Source organism: Genypterus blacodes, unplaced genomic scaffold (assembly GCF_046128005.1).
Source record: "Genypterus blacodes isolate CSIRO-AG114 ecotype Tasmania unplaced genomic scaffold, CSIRO-AGI_Gbla_v1 ptg000296l_1, whole genome shotgun sequence".
Taxonomy (NCBI): domain Eukaryota; kingdom Metazoa; phylum Chordata; class Actinopteri; order Ophidiiformes; family Ophidiidae; genus Genypterus; species Genypterus blacodes.
The window spans coordinates 70,989-90,000 of NW_027467087.1; the positions used below are offsets into that span (position 1 = coordinate 70,989).

A 19,012-nucleotide genomic window follows, 5' to 3' on the forward strand; every position below is an offset into this window, starting at 1 on the left:
TAACTGTAATTCAGTATTTACTGCCTGACTCGTACTTTCTTCTTCCTCCTCCGTCTCTCTGCAGGCTTTTACTGTGGGAACAGGAAGCAACAACAACAGGACACCGTCCCTTAGAAACCAATTAGAATGTTCATCACAATACATTTGGATCCAAGTGTAGTTTAGTTTAGTGATGATTGAACTTCATTGAGATGGTGTCAGTTATCTTGGATGTTATGTGTCTGTTATCGTCTTCACCTTCAGTCAGAGCTTCAGGTAACAGACGTGTGAAGGTAAAAAGGTTATTCCAGGTGTCAGACGGCTCAGGCCTCCTCCACTCACACACCTCAGGCTTCATGTTTTTTCAGAGTGCAGATCTATTATTGATCTGTTTACATCAGCGTGGCTCTGACTCTTTGAACCAAAACATCTGAGCACTGCTGACGAGCTGCCAACTCTGACATCACAGACAAACCTCCTGGACACACGTCAGCTGTGCTTCAACACAACATGGAGTCACTGCTGCACACACACACAACATGAGACAGATTAGGATCAGATATTCATAATAAATCCAATATATACATAAATTAATTACCCATTCATGATTTTCATTATTCGCCGTGGGGTTTTAACTCATAGTGGACCAAGTACCACAGTTTGAGAACCTCTGATGAAGCTGTTTTCACTCAGACTCTGGGTATAAAAGTATGATATCGGCAAAATGTGACTTACATTAACTTACACCGTGATTTACGTGATTTAAGAGCGTGTGTGTGTCTGTACTCCAGTGTGTCACCTTAAAGCTCCGGTGTCTCATTTAAACGCTTTGATCAGGTAAATCCCCGACAGCGCCCCCAGAGGCCGCTGGAGGTAAGTGTGCAGGTTAGCGAGCCGGTGGCTAACTGGTAACTGTTAGCCACCGTTAGCCTGGCGTGCAGACACGTCCACAGTGCGGGACGCGAGACACATGTTGGACCGCCTGTGGGGCGCAATGCTCAGCTGGAATCCGGATCTAAGTCGCTCCGCCGCTCGTCTGAACTGAGGTAAGCGCCCCCACACGGTCCTCACGCCCCCCCGCCGCTCACGACACTTTTAACACAACTTTTCACGTTTTGCAGCGTTAGCCAGCCCGCGTTAGCACGTTAGCTCCGCGGCTAAGCTTCAGTCAGGCTGAGTCCTAAATGGAAGTCGAGCCAGGGCGGCGTTTAAAGCTCACGGCAGCAGCAGGCGCGTCCCGCCGCCGCCACGCCTCAGCCCGGAGCAGAGCTCACTGCGGTCCGCTTCATGGCGACTAACAGCAGCAGCACCGCGGCTGTCAGTACGGTCCACAGTACCGGAGCCGACCCGGGAGAGGAGGGCTGTTCTGTGCCCCGGTGTGTGTGTCCGTCCGTCCGTGTGTGTGTGTGATGAGGAGGCTCCTGTGACTGTGCTGAGCAGCAGATGGAAGAATGTGCTCTTTGAGAAAGCCAGCTGGCTGGAACTGGAGAGGGCAGGAAACACACACACACTGGCCGAGGAGTCAAATTGTGAGAGTGTGTGTTTGTGTTGGAAGTGAACAGGCACAAGCATGGGTGTTAGAAGTTTGTGTGTCAGGTTTAATGTGGCAGCAGTGACCCAGACTCACCTCACTAAGAAAGGTGTGTGTGTGTGTGTGTGTGTGTGTGTGTGTTCGGTGTGTGTGTGTGTTCGGTGTGTGTGTGTGAACTGAACTTGTAAACTTGTAGGATGATCAATTAAACTTTTGAATCTTGAATTCATTCCTGGTCCTCAGACTTCTTGGACGTTGAGTCAAAGCCATGATCTCATCTCAGCCTGTTGGCGTCCCTCAGAGAACCTGCCTGATCTTGCTGCGTCCCCCTGAGGTGGGAAGAGCCGCAGCTTTAATAACAACACAGCAGAGAGTGAAGCCCCTCAGGGAGGAACAAGCACTTATTCACTCCAACCCTAAATGTCATTTGGGTGCTTCACATTAATTAAATACTGAACTGAAAGTTGCAAAAGCTTTCTCTGCACTTCACGCAGACAGACGATGTTGTGACGGCTTAACGTTAAGAGAAGTAACTTAGCTGCTGCTTCAAAGGGACTGAATGTAAGTTTATGTTTCAGTTATTTACTTCATGACCTTCCTATGTCAGAGAGTTTGGTATGAGAGAGGATTAGAAGGTGTCAGAATCCACAACTGAGGCTTCTGATGATGACGTCTGCCGTGTTCAGAGCCGACTGAGCATCAAAGAGAAGTCACTGCTGCTTATAGAGTTTTATTTCTGTCTTCGCCCCTCGCCTCTCTCTCCCCTCTCACGAGTCACAGAGGAGGGCTCTGTGCTCAGCTCTTAGGTGAGAGGCAGAGTTAGGTCTTGGGCCTGTTCTCTACTAGACGCTTCCTCAGACGGTCAGTTTGGTGAAACCTTATCAGCCAGAGCCAGAACCTGTGAGCACATTCAGGCCTTACTTTGAAAGTTGGGGGTTGGAACATAGCTGAGCTTTTAGAAACCAGGCTGCATCCATAAATACTGACAACCCGACTGAGGCTGATCGTTACCTGCTACTTAAATGGGCTTTGTAATTTTGGGGTGGAGCTGTGAAGCTCAAAAGGTCGGAGCATAAAATGAGTGCTGGGGTCCCTCTGTGACCATGGGAGCAGAGCTGAGCCTGAGGAGGAGGCTCATGATTTGCCTTTATGATGTGGGAAATGCTTGCCGGCTCTGACTTGAAGGCCCTGATGATCACTTTGGTTCTCCTGGGCGTTTGGTCCTCGCCTCATATTCACCAAAGAAAAGAGATCATTCATTCATTCATTCAACAACATCTTGATGGGGGGGGGGGCTGAAGCCTCCACACAGAGGTCAAGGTCGCTCTAGCTCTGGAGGCGAGCAAAGGTTTAGGAGAGCAGTCAGAGGAGCTAAAGGTTGAGCTAGAAGAGTTCACCATCGTAGCTCTGTGTCATTCTGAACAGACAACATCTTAATACACAAGTTGCAGAGAAAACTTTGAAGAATGAGCAGCAACCCTCCACCATGGCTGACACACACTCACAGATTGAGGTTGCGTTCGCCACAAAGCCAGATCAAACCGGCCAGGAACCTTTATTTAGAACCTGTGCTCAGCTTTGGTAACACGACCTCAGTCAGAAATGTTTGCCCTACCTTTGACAGGCCAGGCCCCCCCTGAAGAGGCCATAAGGGGACGCGACCCAAACCATCCACAGCCTGCCCTCCTAACTGTGACCCTAAGTTTATGTAATATCAGGCGCTCTGCTACAAAGACTGTGTTGTGTTGAAAGGTGTTTCTACTCCAACAAAGTGCCAGCTCGCTAAACGTAGGCAAGGGTGCTGTGTGTAATAGAACAGGCAGTCCTGGGTTACAAACAAGTTTGTCTCTAAGTCAGAACAGATACGTACGGTTCACAAAGTACTCCACCTGTTTCTTAGGAGGAACCATTGATTGGTCTTTACAAAGGGGCTTTACAGAGGCTGGTTCATCAGTATGGGATGTCTGTAGGTTGGGCGTTGGTGACTGGGGGGCCTGCCTGTATTGATTGTGGAGATGATAAAGTGGCCCCTGGGTGTATCAGCTCTGTTTACACTCAGTTAAACTGCTGCTGCTGCTGCTCCCTCTGGAAAACTACAACTGGCTTTGTCCCCGACCTCGGTGCCACACAGATTCTGATGTAGATGTGTGTTTCTAGTCAAATATGGTTAGCTGCCCACGTGCCAAGTAGATTAGCTGATGAGACAAAGCTGCAGGCCACAGGCAGGTGGCGAGGACCGAGCCTGTGGTCGTGTTCACACACTCATTGTGCGTCCCTGCTTTGTATACAGAGGCGGTTTGATGAATGACACCACAATCAGCCCACGTTTGGCTACGGGTCTGAATGCTCACACACATTTAAATTCATGCAAACTTCTTGAAAAAACAAAACAAAACAACTCAGGGGAACCCTAAACTTAACCTCTCATTAACAGAGATGCATCTCTACTGGGATCACATCTGCCCTCTGTCTCACGTGGGTCTGTAGTAAAGTCTTCTCTGGTGCCGTGATGGTCTGGAGCTGTATGGAGTTCTACCCCTCTTTCTCCCCGGCCCAGGAGTTTGGCATTCCCACAAGTTTATACGCAGCCCGGCCCGGCCCGGCCTGCAGGGGGAACAGGGCTCCCAGCCAGAGCACCACAGCAGAGGAGAACATGGAGAAGTGCCCTTAGTTCAGATCCACAACAAACATCTGTGTGACGTCAGAAAAAGAGTCTCATAATCCAGATGGACCCAGACCCGTGACCGTGGACCTGGAGGGCACCAGAGTCTCAGATGTGCTGAGTTATAATAGAGAGAGATGAGCACAGACCAGGTGAAGATAAAAGGTTTGAGTGTTGTTAAAGCTGTCCGATCTGTTGGCCTAACTGATGTGGTCCCTTTGAAAGAGGGTCCAATGGTTCCAGATCAGGAGAAACCACAGCCTGACTCATCTCTTCTCTCTTATCAAGTCTTTCCTTTCCCCTCTCTGCCTTCACTTGAGAGGGTTTCTCACTCTGAAGCACTTACTGACGGAGCTGCAGAGCGGAGAACGTTGTGCTCAGTGCCCACACACACACACACACACACACACACACTAATGCGGGCAAATGCACAAATGAATCCAGAGATCTCGTCTGCAGCTTTTTAAACTTCAGCATTAATGGATTGGCCCGTTCTAATCTGGGGTTTAGGTTCCATGTTTCATTTACGTTGACGTTTCAGTGACGTGTTGCTGGCAGGAAGCTGGAGGGATGCTTCAACCAATCTGACCTGTTGGTGTCAGCAGTGAGTCGCAATCCCACCGGTCCTCCGCTTTGACTTGGGACCCACGGGAGGCAAAGGAAGCCTGATCCACCTCAGTGTGAGGGAGAGACCCCGCCCCCTGAGGGCTGAGGGGGAAGTCATTGTGTGGCTATCAAAGCCTGCCAGGCCCTGCTGTTGTCTGGGAGGAGGAGGAGAGGAGGAGGAGGAAGAGGAGGAGGAGGAGGAGGAGGAGGACTTCATTATTCCTCCCTGCTGGCACTGAACACTGTAGATACGTCTTCATCAGTCCAGAGACATGAGGACAAGGATTGTGTGTTGAGGTGGTGAAATACTCAGAGGTGTGTGTGTGTGTTAGTGTAGGGAGGTGTGTGAGGATAGGGAGGTGTGTGTGTGTGAGGATGCTGCACATGTATGTTCATCTGTTTGAGGTGAACAGAGTGTGTAGATCTTTACTGAGGTCAGTCTTCATCATGGATTCATTGTTTGAGTCGTTCAGTCTCAGAGGAGAGAGGAGCTGGTTGACCTTTATTGGACTCGTATGATGAAGATGATGAAGAAACTCGACAGATGAATGCTTGATCTATTCAGAAGCTACATTTGGAGATGGAAATGAAGCTGGGGGAGTCATGTCCTCTCTCTATCTCTCTCTCTCTCTCTCTCTCTCCGCTCGCTCTCCGCTCTCTCTCTCTCTCTCTCTCTCTCTCTCTCTTTCCTCCCCCCCCCCCACCAGGTCCTCTGTTGCGTCCCAGCTTTGGATTTCCACCCCCACCCCCCCCCCCCCCCCCCACCCCCCGACACACACACACACCTCCCTCCTCCCCTACCCGTCTCCTCATTTCTCGCTCATCTCTGAACGATGTCCACACGCCTCTCACCATCATTTTCAGTTACCTAGCAACCAAGAGGAGATGCTTTTTTGGTCTGGATCTTGTTCTGCCATGAAGCGGGGGCGGGGTGAGGTGAGCATTGTTCCCAGATAAACGCTTCACCAGCGCCGTTTGACAGAGGAGCGGCGGCGAGAAGGACGCCGTCGCTTCATCGCCGCCTGATTCAGTCGGCTTCCCCCGCTCACCTGGCCGCCATCGTCACTATGCAGAAGACCTCACAGCTTCATCACTCATTGTGTGTGTGTGTGTGTGTGTGTGTGTGTGTGTGTGTGTGTGTGTGTGTGTGTGTGTGTGTGTGTGTGTGTGTGTGTGTGTGTGTGTGTGTGTGTGTGTGTGTGTGTGTGTGTGTGTGTGTGTGTGTGTGTGTGTGTGTGTGTGTCAGTATTTAGACAGTATATTGAGTTCCTCGTCTACTTTCAGACATGTGTGGTGTCAAACCGTGCTCGGCCTTTGTGATTATCGCACACACACACACACAGCGCTCTCTTCTGAGCTCATCCATTCAGATGTTTGTGTCGCTGATCGGGGGTAGAGCAGATTAGAAAGAATGTGATTACAGACGGGAGTGTAAGGAGCCAATGGCAGGCCAGGCCCCGCCTCTCAATGGAGGCGAGGGGAGAAAGCCCCGCCGTGCAATTAACACGACCCCAGAGAGAGAGAGAGAGAGAGACAGGGAGAGAGAGATCACTGCAGAGAACATCCATGTGAACAGGTCTGAAGGTCCTCAGCCAGGTGAGATCCTTCACTCAGCACTAAAGCTCACCTGAGCTGCAATGAGTTCAGGCATGAACAAGGAGGGGATGTGATCAGATCAGATGATTGGGTGGAGGATAAACCGGCTGGGAAGATGTGGAGGAGGAGGAGGGAAGGGGTTTCTTGCCTCTGCTTGAAGGACAAAGCCAGGGAGAGGAAGGAGGAGGAGGAGGAGGAAGGGGGGCAACGCTGTATGAGACACAAAAGAACAGAGTCCTCAGCGGGAACACGCTCCTCCATTCAGCCGCCCAGATCCTCTACATGCTAGCTAGCTTCACATGGAGGGGGGTACCGGGCTCTGCTGGACCCGTCCTGGCCCTTAATGTGGGCTCAGCTCCTGCAGCTACACGCTCCTGCACTCTGCTCCATTTAAAGCTGCCGTGTCTACTCAGGTCTTCATTAAAGATTTACAGAATGCATCAATTATCAGACTTATCACGCACGCACGCACGCACGCACGCACGCACGCACGCACGCACGCACGCACGCACGCACGCACGCACGCACGCACGCACGCACGCACGCACGCACGCACGCACGCACGGACCACTACCTCCATGCATGCAGAAAGAACTTCCTAAATCATTCAGATGGAGCCTTGAAGGACTCTGCTGTTCTAGATTCAGCATTTGTGTCTTCAGACGTTCAGGAGTCACGGTACGTTTGAGTCCTCGCTCCTGGACTCTGATCTCTCTGCATGGAAGCCAGAGGTGAGCTGCCCTGTCATCATCCTGTCTTTATGAAGTTCACCAGAAGTTCACCAGATCATTCTCTCCTTCATGTCCCCAGATGTTGGGACCTTGATGGTTTCCTTGGGACCTTGATGGTTTCCTGAAGACCTTGATGGTTTCCTTGGGACCTTGATGGTTTCCTTGAGACCTTGATGGTTTCCTTGGGTCCTTGATGGTTTCCTCAGGACCTTGATGGTTTCCTTGGGACCTTGATGGTTTCCTGAAGACCTTGATGGTTTCCTTGGGACCTTGATGGTTTCCTCGGGACCTTGATGGTTTCCTCAGGACCTTGATGGTTTCCTTGGGACCTTGATGGTTTCCTTGGGACCTTGATGGTTTCCTTGGGACCTCTGGAGAGTGAAGTTTGTTTCCTGTAGCTCTCAGGCTCAGGCGTTCTTCGCTTCAGACCGTATGAACACATCCATGCCTTCCATTGCTAATGGACGATCATTCCAGTAACGATTAGGCTGCAGACTCAACCTAACACAGTGAGATGATTGGAAAGAATGATGTCATCCTTTACCTCTAACTCTCTGACAAATTGGGCTGTGTGAGGTCCTACAGGTTCAGGGGTGTGTGAGGTCCTGCAGGTTCAGGGGTGTGTGAGGTCCTACAGGGTCAGGGGTGTGTGAGGTCCTACAGGTTCAGGGGTGTGTGAGGTCCTGCAGGTTCAGGGGTGTGTGAGGTCCTACAGGGTCAGGGGTGTGTGAGGTCCTACAGGTTCAGGGGTGTGTGAGGTCCTGCAGGTTCAGGGGTGTGTGAGGTCCTGCAGGTTCAGGGGTGTGTGAGGTCCTACAGGTTCAGGTTGTAAACTGAGAGTCTGAACGTCAGCGCCCGATCTGAATAAAATCCTTATTTCATGCTTTGATTGTTGATATGATCATTACAGGAAGTGTGTGTGTGTGTGTGTGTGTGTGTGTGTGTGTGTGTGTGTGTGTGTGTGTTAGATGAACACCTGCTATGCTTCACATTTGTTTCAATTTGTCTAACTGACCCCCTAACAAACACACACACTTGCATTGTGTGTGTGTGGTGTTGTGGCCTATTTCTTGGTACCCCAGTACAGAAGCTCCTCCCAGTCTCCTCCTCCCCTTCATGACTCCATCTCTTCTCGCTCCTGTCCTCCTTCTCTCCTCCTCTTTGGCTCAAGCCCTCCCTCTCTCCCTCTCTTTCACCTTTCTCCTTACCTCTCCTTGTCCCTCCTCCAGCAGGAGTCACTCACTCAGTCTTTTTACTCCCTCCCCCCCCCTCTCTCTCTCTCTCTCTCTCTCTTCTCCCTCTCTGTCACTCTCTCTGTCACTCTCCCTCCCCCCTCTCTCTCCCTCTCCCTCCCCCCCTCTCTTGCACTCCTTCTCCCTCCCCCCCTCTCTCTCACTCTCTCTCCCTCTCCCTCCCCCCTGTCTCTCACTCTCACTCTCTCTCCCTCTCCCTCCCCCCCCTCTCTCTCTCTCTCACTCTCTCTCCCTCTCCCTCCCCCCTCTCTCTCACTCCCTCTCCCTCTGCCTCCCCCCCTCTCTCTCACACTCTCTCCCTCTCCCTCCCCCCCTCTGTCTCTCTCTCTCACTCTCTCTCCCTCTCCCTCCCCCCTCTCTCTCACTCTCTCTCCCTCTCCCTCCCCCCCTCTCACTCTCTCTCCCTCTCCCTCTCCCTCCCCCTCTCTCTCACTCTCTCTCCCTCTCCCTCCCCCCCTCTCTCTCTCTCCCTCTCACTCTCCCTCCTCCTCCCTCTCCCTCTCTCGTGACGTCACTCTGTTTGCCTAGCTTTTGTCTTTCAGCGGCTGCAGCAGCAGCGGCGGCTCCTCTCTGGATTTTTCACTCTGGGCTCATTTCACTCCCTCCTCTCTTCTCTCCCCTTCCCAGGAAAGCCTGTCTCTCTCTCTCTTTCTCTCTCTCTCTCGATCTCTCCCTCTCTCCCTTTCTGTCCTCTCCATCAGTGAAGCCTGCTGTTGAGAGAGACAGAGAGGAGGAGGAAGAGGAGGAGGAGGATATAAACTGCAGAAAGAGGAGGGATGCGCTAGCTAGCTAACTGCCGCTGCCACATCTTCATCTCTGGATTTACTCTTCTTTGGCTGTGGAGACTGGCCGCTCCGCTCCGTTGGGTGTTTTTGTCCGTTCACGTCGCTCCTCGCTCCCCCGCACGGCCCTGGTTTTTGTGTTGGGACGGCCTGTGTGTGTTTTCATGGAGGCGGGCCGTTGAGCAGCGGTCGGTAGCTGAGCGGGCATCTGGCCGTCTGAGGCAGCGACGGCCGGCTGGCTGCATTGTGTTGCTTTGATGACCCCCGCTGTGTAGCTGCCTGCTCATCAACTCCCCCCTCCCTCCCTCCCTCCCTCCCCCCTCCCCCCCTCCCTCCCTCTCTCTGTGTCTCCCTCTCTCTGCCCTCTCCCCTCCTCCTCCTCTCTCTCCATCACAGCTCCTGGCCCAGCCATGTTCGGCACAGAGTCCTCATGTAAGTACCTCCTCCTCCTCCTCCTCTTCCTCCTCCTGCTGCCTCCTCTTGTTTACGTGTCTCTTCATGTACACTGTGTTCTGAGGGAGAGGAGGGGAGAGGAAGATGGATGTCTCCTCTGCTCCTGCCTCCCTCCATCCTCTCGTCTCCTTCCTGTTTCACCTCCATGCTGGCAGGTTTGGTGGGGGGGATCTTCCATTTTAGCTCAGAGGGTCGACACAACAAGCTAGCTGAGGAGAGCGCCTCCCTCTTTGCTTTCTCTCACTCCTTACACTGTGTGTGTGTGTGTGTGTGTGTGTGTGTGTCTGTGTGTGCGTGCATGTGCGTGTCTGTATGTATATGTGTCCTGGTGTGTCGGGTCTAAACCCTTTCAGTCTCTGTGCGTGTAGCGTGTAGCTATAGCGTGTAGCGTGTCAGAAGATGGATGCTTGTGCAGGAGTTGCGTGTCTCAGATGATGAAGGGACTGAGAGCAGCGCTCACACTGAACCTGGACAACGTGGCACAATGCTGGCACGCCTGTGTGTGTGCACGCCTGTGTGTGTGCACGTGTGTGTGTGTGCACGTGTGTGTGTGCACGTGTGTGTGTGCACGTGTGTGTGTGTATGTGTGTGTGTGTGTGTGTGTGTGTGGTCCCTGTGCCGCCCCTCATCTTCCTCAGAGGAACTGTAGTTTAGTCTCTGGTGGGCCGACCCCCCCTCCTCTCTCTGTTATCTATCCCATGATGCCTCATTCCTCCGGCCGCTCAGAGGCGTGTAGCTGTGAGGTGTGTAGCTGTGAGGTGTGTAGCTGTGAGGTGTGTAGCTGTGAGGTGTGTAGCTGTGAGGTGTGTAGCTGTGAGGTGTGTAGCTGTGAGGTGTGTAGCTTTGAGGTGTGTAGCTGTGAGGTGTGTAGCTGTGAGGTGTGTGTCATGGCTGCAGTCAGAGGTGTGTGTTGTTGTCAGATCAGTGATGGAGCGCCGGTCTTTGTTTACTAAACGCTCAGCTGACGGGCTGAGGCCTCAGACAGGAAGCTGCAGCCTCATCGCTCGCTTTACTGCTCTGGATGCTGAAGCCAACATCTGAGGTCATTTCAGGGTCAAACTTCCACCAGGTCACTGTGAGCAGAGTCTGACCCTCAGGTTGACTCTCGTCTTTACATTGCATGTGTGAGGTCAGTGTTGATGTCCTGTGTGTGTGTGTGTGTGTGTGTGTGTGTGTGTGTGTGTGTGTGTGTGTGTGTGTGTGTGTGTGTGTGTGTGTGTGTGTGTGTGTGTGTGTGTGTGTGTGTGTGTGTGTGTGTGTGTGTGTGTGTGTGTGTGTGTGTGTGTGTCCATCAGGGTTTTGGCCCTGATGTCTCTAGAGCTTTGACAGACAGACGTGTTCCTCCCGTACCTGCTGCAGCTGCAGCTCATAAACCTGTGGTGTTTGTTGAAACACTCAGGAGGAAGTGCAGCACTTTTCTCTGCCGTTCTTTTGGAACAACTTTGCTAGGAAACGGCTCAGCTTTGAGGATTCAGCTCCCGAGGTCAACAAACACTCCAGCAGCAGAAGAACGTGGCTCATGTGGGCGCTGGGGTCAGAAGTGAATCATATCATCATCTCTCTCTCTCTCTCTCTCTCACTCTCTCTCACTCTCTCCTTCTCTGACTCTCTGTCTCTCTCTCTTTCATCAATCTGCCTGATTGATCTAAATCAGTCTTGTGGTATTTAGAGTATACTATGAAGTGAACTATAAACCCAGGGAACGCCTCCACCAAGGCTGCGACTGTCCGCAGCCTGTCCAGGATGTGGACTAACATCTGTGTCTGTGACTTCACTTTGACTTCAGCTCCAGCTTGTTGGAGTTTGATGGTGAAGTTACAGCGGAGCTTTGACTCTCTAACCCTCTCTGACTCCTCCCCCCTGGAGTCCTCCTCAGGTTAGGGCTAACCCTCTCTGACTCCTCCCCCCTGGAGTCCTCCTCAGGTTAACCCTAACCTTAACCCACCCGAATGAGGCCTCTATCCTAATTATCTTTGGAGATATTCATAGATTAGTTGACCCTTAAGTGAATCAGTGTGTGCTCCTATGATGTCGTCTCCTATAGAGTCAAAGCAGGACGAGCAACAACTCAGACTCCTGATCTGCCTCACATTGGACCAGAACGTTCTGTGGCCTGTGACTCACTTCTTCAGAAACATTCCCTTAAATCCCTGGGTCACCTTTAGACTTCTCCTCCTAATGCACAGGCAGAGGGAGAGAGGAGAGAGGAGCAGGCAGAGGGAGAGAGGAGGGAGGAGCAGGGAGAGGGAGAGAGGAGAGAGGAGGGAGGAGCAGGGAGAGGGAGGGAGGAGGGAGGAGCAGGCAGAGGGAGAGAGGAGGGAGGAGCAGGCAGAGGGAGAGAGGAGGGAGGAGCAGGCAGAGGGAGAGAGGAGGGAGGAGCAGGCAGAGGGAGAGAGGAGAGAGGAGCAGGCAGAGGGAGAGAGGAGAGAGGAGCAGGCAGAGGGAGAGAGGAGAGAGGAGCAGGCAGAGGGAGAGAGGAGAGAGGAGCAGGCAGAGGGAGGTAGGAGAGAAGAGCAGGCAGAGGGAGAGAGGAGCAGGCAGAGGGAGGGAGGAGAGAGGAGCAGGCAGAGGGAGGGAGGAGAGAGGAGCAGGCAGAGGGAGAGAGGAGAGAGGAGCAGGCAGAGGGAGAGAGGAGGGAGGAGCAGGCAGAGGGAGAGAGGAGAGAGGAGCAGGCAGAGGGAGAGAGGAGCAGGCAGAGGGAGAGAGGAGCAGGCAGAGGGAGGGAGGAGAGAGGAGCAGGCAGAGGGAGGGAGGAGAGAGGAGCAGGCAGAGGGAGAGAGGAGCAGGCAGAGGGAGAGAGGAGCAGGCAGAGGGAGGGAGGAGAGAGGAGCAGGCAGAGGGAGAGAGGAGAGAGGAGCAGGCAGAGGGAGAGAGGAGAGAGGAGCAGGCAGAGGGAGAGAGGAGAGAGGAGCAGGCAGAGGGAGGGAGGAGGGAGGAGAGAGGAGCAGGCAGAGGGAGAGAGGAGGGAGGAGCACAGTCTCGTCACAGGAGCTAATGTGTTTACACTTTCTAAGGTCTGATCCCCGTCTGAAAGCGTTTATTGATTAGTTTCTTTTAAAGTCATTAAAACTTTATCATCTGTACACAAGGAGGAGAGATGTAAAGTGAGCAGGAGAGGAAGTGGAGGACAAAAAGCTGAAAAGGTCAGAGATTGGATTGAAACCTGTGACATGAAGTGAACCCTCCCTCAGTAACCATGGCAGCCTGTAGAGCTCTGTTTGAGCTGCACACACACACACACACTCTCACAGGAGGGGTGACGCATTGCATCATGGCAGAGTGAGGTGAGACGCACACAATCCAGCTCCGTCTGCCTGCCTGAGTGAGAGGACTGATGGGTGCAGACTCAGTGTGCATGAAGGTGCAGACACACATGTATGACCTGAAGGTTTGACACTGCATGTAAACATACAGACCGTCTCTTTCAAAAGGAAACTAAAGCCAAAACATCACTGAGCTCAGGTGAGGCAGGATCTGTGACACAGCAGCTGCTTATGGTGATTAACCCTTAGGTGAACCCCAAACCTCTGAGTGTTCATGTGTGTGTTGGTCTGTTCCTCTACAAGCTTCTGAACATGTTGGAATGAACTCCAGTCAGCTGTTTGTCATTGTTTATGTAGTAAGGCTGGTTCCTTTAGCAGAACACGTGAGAAGGATCCACATCCTTTCTCCTCAAACAGGTTCCTGCTTGCATCAGTGCACATCTGTCCACGGACACGCACGGACACGCACGGACACACACGGACACACACGGACACACACGGACACACACGGACACACACGGACACACATGGACACACACGGACACACACGGACACACATGGACACACACGGACACACATGGACACGCACGGACCCACAGTGGATTGCGTGACATCCTTTGAGATTAGAGAGCGTGACATCAACAGGATTATGAAGGTTACATCATTACAGTCATCAGCTTTAAGAGCACAAAGCGTGGGAGATGTTTCTCTTACAACGAGGTTCTGAAAGTGAGCCCGGTTCAGATCAGAGCCCAGATGAGGGCCGGATCAGGACGGCCGTTTGTCAAAGTGAAGATGTTTTGGTTGTGTGATTGCTTGAGGTTCTCCTGCTGGATGTTATTCTGGCCTATTCTGTTTCCTGACAAGAGCACAGAATCCCTGAACCCATGAGCCTCTGACTCCTTCATTCAGTCGACCCCAGGTTGTTAAGTGATTGTTTGGAGGCCGTGAGCGCGGAGGAAGGTGCTCACTTCAAATGGCCGTTTGATGACAGCCAAACAGCACCTTGACGGCAACCGGCTTTCTCTGTTGCTGTGGCAACCCATTGTAAGAATGGTGAAATGGCAGAGCGATCGGGTTTCTGTGGTAACTGCTGACTTACGCTATTTTTATCTCCTGAGCTCATACGGTGGCTAGAAAGTGAGCGAGGCCCAAAAAAAGAAGCTTATTCTGGATGAAAGGAGAAAGAGAAGATACCTCTTGTTCCCATGGATACTGACCTCTGACCCCAAACCCTGGCCGTCAGATACAAGCTGTGGAAACGTCTGAGTGTAAAGATGTTAGAGTCAGGGAGGTGTGTGTGTGTGTGTGTGTGTGTGTGTGTGTGTGTGTGTGTGTGTGTGTGTGTGTGTGTGTGTGTGTGTGTGTGTGTGTGTGTGTGTGTGTGTGTGTGTGTGTGTGTGTGTGTGTGTGTGTGTGTGTGTGTGTGTGTGTGTGAGGCCTCCATGCTCTACACACACACGTCTGATTAAGATGTTGTTGCTCTAAACATTGTTTCCATTATTATTCCATTATTAAAACAATATAAACAGCTGACATGAGATGATTGAAGTCTCAGTTCTGTCTCTCTCTGCTCCTCTTGTGTGTGTGTGTGTGTTGTAGCACGTTGGAGAAACTCACTGCAGTGTGATTTGTGTTTATTATTGTAGAAGCAGCGGAGCAGCAAACACGCCGGGCGCTCTGGCGGCGCTCTGGCATGTCTGCGCGTCATCACAGGAAACGCTGGGCCTCTGTTTGCTGCTGGTTCTGGTGGTTCTTCTGCCGGTCTCGTCTTGATGACTTGATGGCTCAGCTGGGCTCAGGGCTGTGGAGCTTTGATGTCGTGGCGCCGCCGTGCTGCCTGAGGCTCGACGGCGTTCAGACGAGGAGTTCACTAAAGCTCAGGAAGCTTATTTTCTAATTTCATCTAAAGTCATTTCCCTGGCATGTTCCCTCTCACACATGTCCATATATGGGTAGAAGGCTTGTTGCACAACTATTTAGTCAATCGGAGCGTCTCTCAGCCCATTGGCCGCCGGCGCCGCCCATAACGTGAGCGCGGCGCAGCTTGATGCCAACAGTAACAGCACGGAGGAGCTGAGCCTTAATGATCACAGTCTCTGGCAGGAACAGGAGGTGAGGTCATTCTTCTGGTCTGGGCTCAGTCGGAGCAGAACGCGTACACTTTCATTACGCTCAATCCGGTTGCCATGGATATAAGTGTTGAGTTTCAGCGAGTTATTTAAAGTGGCGTTATTGATTTGGCCATCGCTGCTCAACATAGACAGGAAGTGGAACAGAATGGGTTTGGCTGTGTGTGCGTCTGTGACCTTTGACCCCCAGAGGAGGAGGAGGAGGAGGAGTGATGCAGAGAGGCTTTGTGAGTTTGATCTGAGCATTATTACATTTCTGATTGGTTTGGGTCATGAAGTATGATGACATCATCCAGCTGTGAGTGAAGGAAGCTGCAGGGACGTCCATTTGATTCACACGTTTGGTTGATTTAATTTTTCAGTAATTGAATCTGGTGACAGCCATGTAACCTAGAGAACCATCAGCCAATCAACAGAGCTCCATAGAGCTCCAGGAGGTAACCGAGGGGGGTCACCTTGACAACCAGTAAAATGTTTCACTTCCTATTAAATAAGTGAAATGTTCATTTGAGTGAAATAAGTTGAATATGAGCTTTTAAAAAACGCATCTGGTTGTAATGCATGAACGCAGCAGCTGTGTGTGACGGTGGTGCCTTCACTGCCCCACCTGGGACTGTGCTGGGGTCAGAGGTCAGAGCTCAGTGGCTGTCAGATGTTAGATGTTTTGTCTCTTCAGGCTTCTCTCTTCCTGACACTTCTCACTCTCCAGCTTCTGAACCCATGAAGTTTGGTTGAACTCATCAGATGACTGTACCGTGTGCTCTTCCTCCCCCCTGATGAAGGGCGGTGACATCATTCTCATCTGGTCCATTACAATCTGCTCCAGTCTGTTATTAACCTCAAGCATTTCATCAACAAATGAAAGCTGAATTATCATGAAGTATTATTATGAAGCGTTGGGGCTCAGGAGTCTTCATCTCCTCTGTGTCCCTCTGAGACTCACACACACACACACACACACACACACACACACACACACACACACACACACACACACACACACACACACAGTCAGAGTCTTTATGTACACACAGATCAGCTGCTGGTCGTTGTGTTCAGATCTGTGGCGTTCAGTTTCCTTCTCGCTTTCTGCTGTAGGGTCATTTAGGGGTTGTCATGGTTACCTCTGCAGGAGGAGGCTCAGGAGCACCCCACCCCCGCCCCCCTTCATTAAAACCCAACATATTGATTGGCCAGAGCGGTATCTACCCCTCCCCCCCTCTGGTTGACTCCAGGCAGAGCAGGAAGGAAGTGGCTCACTGTTGCATCATCACTCTGTCACTCAGTGCCATCAGCCAATCAAACGGGTCAGGGGCCTCCAGGAGTACATGAGCAGCTGAAGGACGGGCCGCTCCCTCCTGGGGGGACGTGAGGAGGAGGGGGGGGGGGGACGTGGGGGCGTGGGGGCGTCTCAGCCTGGGTCTCAGTTTCAGGGATCAGAGCAGAGATGCACGTTTGTTTGCATTGAAGTATTCCATGTGATCAGAGCTGTGTGTGTGTGTGTGTGTGTGTGTGTGTGTGTGTGTGTGTGTGTGTGTGTGTGTGTGTGTGTGTGTGTGTGTGTGTGTGTGTGTGTGTGTGTGTGTGTGTGTGTGTGTGTGTGTGTGTGTGTGTAGTGGCTTGTTGTGCGTGGCTGATGAACATGATGAAGATGATGAAGCTCTTGTCCCTGGGCTCCATTGAGGCTCTGTGTTTGTTCTCCTTTGTTTACTTGTGTGTTTACTGGTGCGCTGAGTGAAAACAAGAAATCTCCATATGTAGGCTTTATGTTCTCCTGTTATCTTGATTCACCGCCTCATCGCCTTCAATCCAGACAGGAGTCGTCTCCTTCATCTAAAGTCCTCACTGAGGGTTAAAGGTTGATGGAGTCTGGAGTCACAGCCTCAGAATGTGAGGCTTGACACATTTAGAGGGAGGCTGTAACCTTTCTTAAGTCTTAAAGGGGATTTTTCTCTCTGAGGCAATAAAAAAGTGTTAAAATCTTTAGACTGAGCTGATGTCCTGATGATGTCATGATGATGTCATGATGGTGTGTGTGTGTGTGTGTGTGTGTGTGTGTGTGTGTGTGTGTGTGTGTGTGTGTGTGTGTGTGTGTGTGTGTGTGTGTGTGTGTGTGTGTGTGTGTGTGTGTGTGTGTGTGTGGGGGCATAACTAAAAGCCCCTCCATGTGTTTGATGGTGTGTGTGTGTGTGTGTTATCATTCCGCTCAGGCCCCCTCCCCTCCCCCCCTCAGTAAAGGTCACGTCTCCTGCTGTCGCCGCTGACATTTCCTCCTGCATTTATCTGTAGGAATCTGTTCATCAGTCACCAGATCATCCTCTGCTCTGACTGTCAGGAGGAGAGGAGAGGGAGAGTGAGAGGAGAGGAGAGGAGAGGAGAGGGAGAGTGAGAGGAGAGGAGAGGAGAGGGAGAGGGAGGAGGGCCTGATCACCTGAGCTCCTCACTGAGGTGATAATGTGAGACAGAGTTGAGTGAAGCAGAGTGTGTAACCTCGTCCTCTGCCCCTTGCCTTTGAGCAAGGCACTGAGCTCCTGTATGAGAGCCTGATGCTGGAGCAGCTGTGGTTCTGATCTGAGCCCAGCTGGCAGCGTTTAGTCAAACATGAAGAAGACACAAGTTGTTGCAAAATGTCCTCACAAACTGTAGTTAAAGTGTGAGACGATGAAGACCACAGCATCTTCCTCCTCCTCTGAGGGGATCTGATGATGACTGCAGCAGAGGGACTCTCTGTCCTTCACCTCTTTCATCTAAGCTCTGCTCTCCCTCTCCCTCTCCCTCTCTCTCTCTCTCTCTCTCTCTCTCTCTCTCTCTCTCTCTCTCTCTCTCTCTCTCTCTCTCTCTCCCTCCCTCCCTGTCTCTCTCTGTCTCTCTCTGTCTCTCTGTCTCTGTCTCTCTCTCTGTCTCTCTCTGTCTCTCTGTCTCTCTCTCTGTCTCTCTCTCTGTCTCTCTCTCTCTCTCTCTCTCTCTCTTGTCCCTTCAGCCTGGCAGTAGCTCCGCCTCCTCTCTCTGGTCAGCAGCTGTTGTGTCTCTTCACTGCAGGCTGAGCTCAAAGAGGCTTTCTGCTCTGAGAGCCTCCTCTTCACTGAGCTGAATGCTCCAGCTGCAGTGTGTGTGTGTGTGTGTGTGTGTGTGTCTGTGTGTGTGTGTGTGTGTGTGTGTGTGTGTGTGTGTGTGTCTGTGTGTGTCTGTGTGTGTCTGTGTGTGTCTCTGTGTGTGTTTGTGTGTGTGTGTGTGTGTGTGTGTGTCTGTGTGTGTGTGTGTGTCTGTGTGTGTCTCTGTGTGTCTCTGTGTGTGTGTGTGTGTGTGTGTGTGTGTGTCTGTGTGTGTGGCAAATGAAGCAGGGGTCACCTCTCTCTTCTGAAATGAACTACAATTCTTCCTACCAGCGTCCCCAGATCCTCTCATTCTGCTGTCTGTGTCTGTCTGTATGTGTCTGTGTGTCTCTGTGTGTGTCTGGTCTCTGGTCTTTGGTCTCTAGTCTCTAGTCTCTGGTCTCTGGTCCCTAGTCTCTGGTCTTTGGTCCCTGGTCCCTGGTCCCTGGTCTCTGGTCTTTGGTCCCTGGTCTCTAGTCTTTGGTCCCTGGTCTCTGGTCCCTGGTCTTTTGTCTCTGGTCTCTCTCCTCTGGTCTCTGGTCTCTGGTCTCTAGTCTCTAGTCTCTGGTCTTTGGTCTTTGGTCTCTGGTCCCTGGTCTCTGGTCTCTGGTCCCTAGTCTCTGGTCTTTGGTCTCTGGTCCCTGGTCTCTGGTCTCTGGTCTCTAGTCTCTAGTCCCTGGTCTCTGGTCTTTGGTCTCTGGTCCCTGGTCTCTGGTCTCTGGTCTCTGGTCTTTGGTCCCTGGTCTTTGGTCCCTGGTCCCTGGTCTCTAGTCTTTGGTCCCTGGTTTATAGTCCCTGGTCTCTGGTCTCTGGTCTTTGGTCCCTGGTCTCTAGTCTTTGGTCCCTGGTCTCTGGTCCCTGGTCTTTTGTCTCTGGTCTCTCTCCTCTGGTCTCTGGTCTCTGGTCTCTAGTCTCTAGTCTCTGGTCTTTGG

The 19,012-nt window shown here is 51.9% G+C and overlaps 1 protein-coding gene across 1 annotated transcript in view; it reads left to right on the forward strand.

Moving 5' to 3' along the window:
- Positions 1-873: 873 nt before the first annotated feature.
- Positions 874-19,012, forward strand: part of LOC142988123 (suppressor of tumorigenicity 7 protein-like) — a 21,472-nt gene continuing 3,333 nt past the window's right edge. The window contains exons 1-2 of the mRNA XM_076137166.1: positions 874-1,025; positions 9,537-9,572. Coding sequence (XP_075993281.1) covers positions 9,551-9,572 — 22 coding nt within the window. The 5' untranslated portion in view covers positions 874-1,025; positions 9,537-9,550. The remainder of the gene's footprint in view (positions 1,026-9,536; positions 9,573-19,012) is intronic.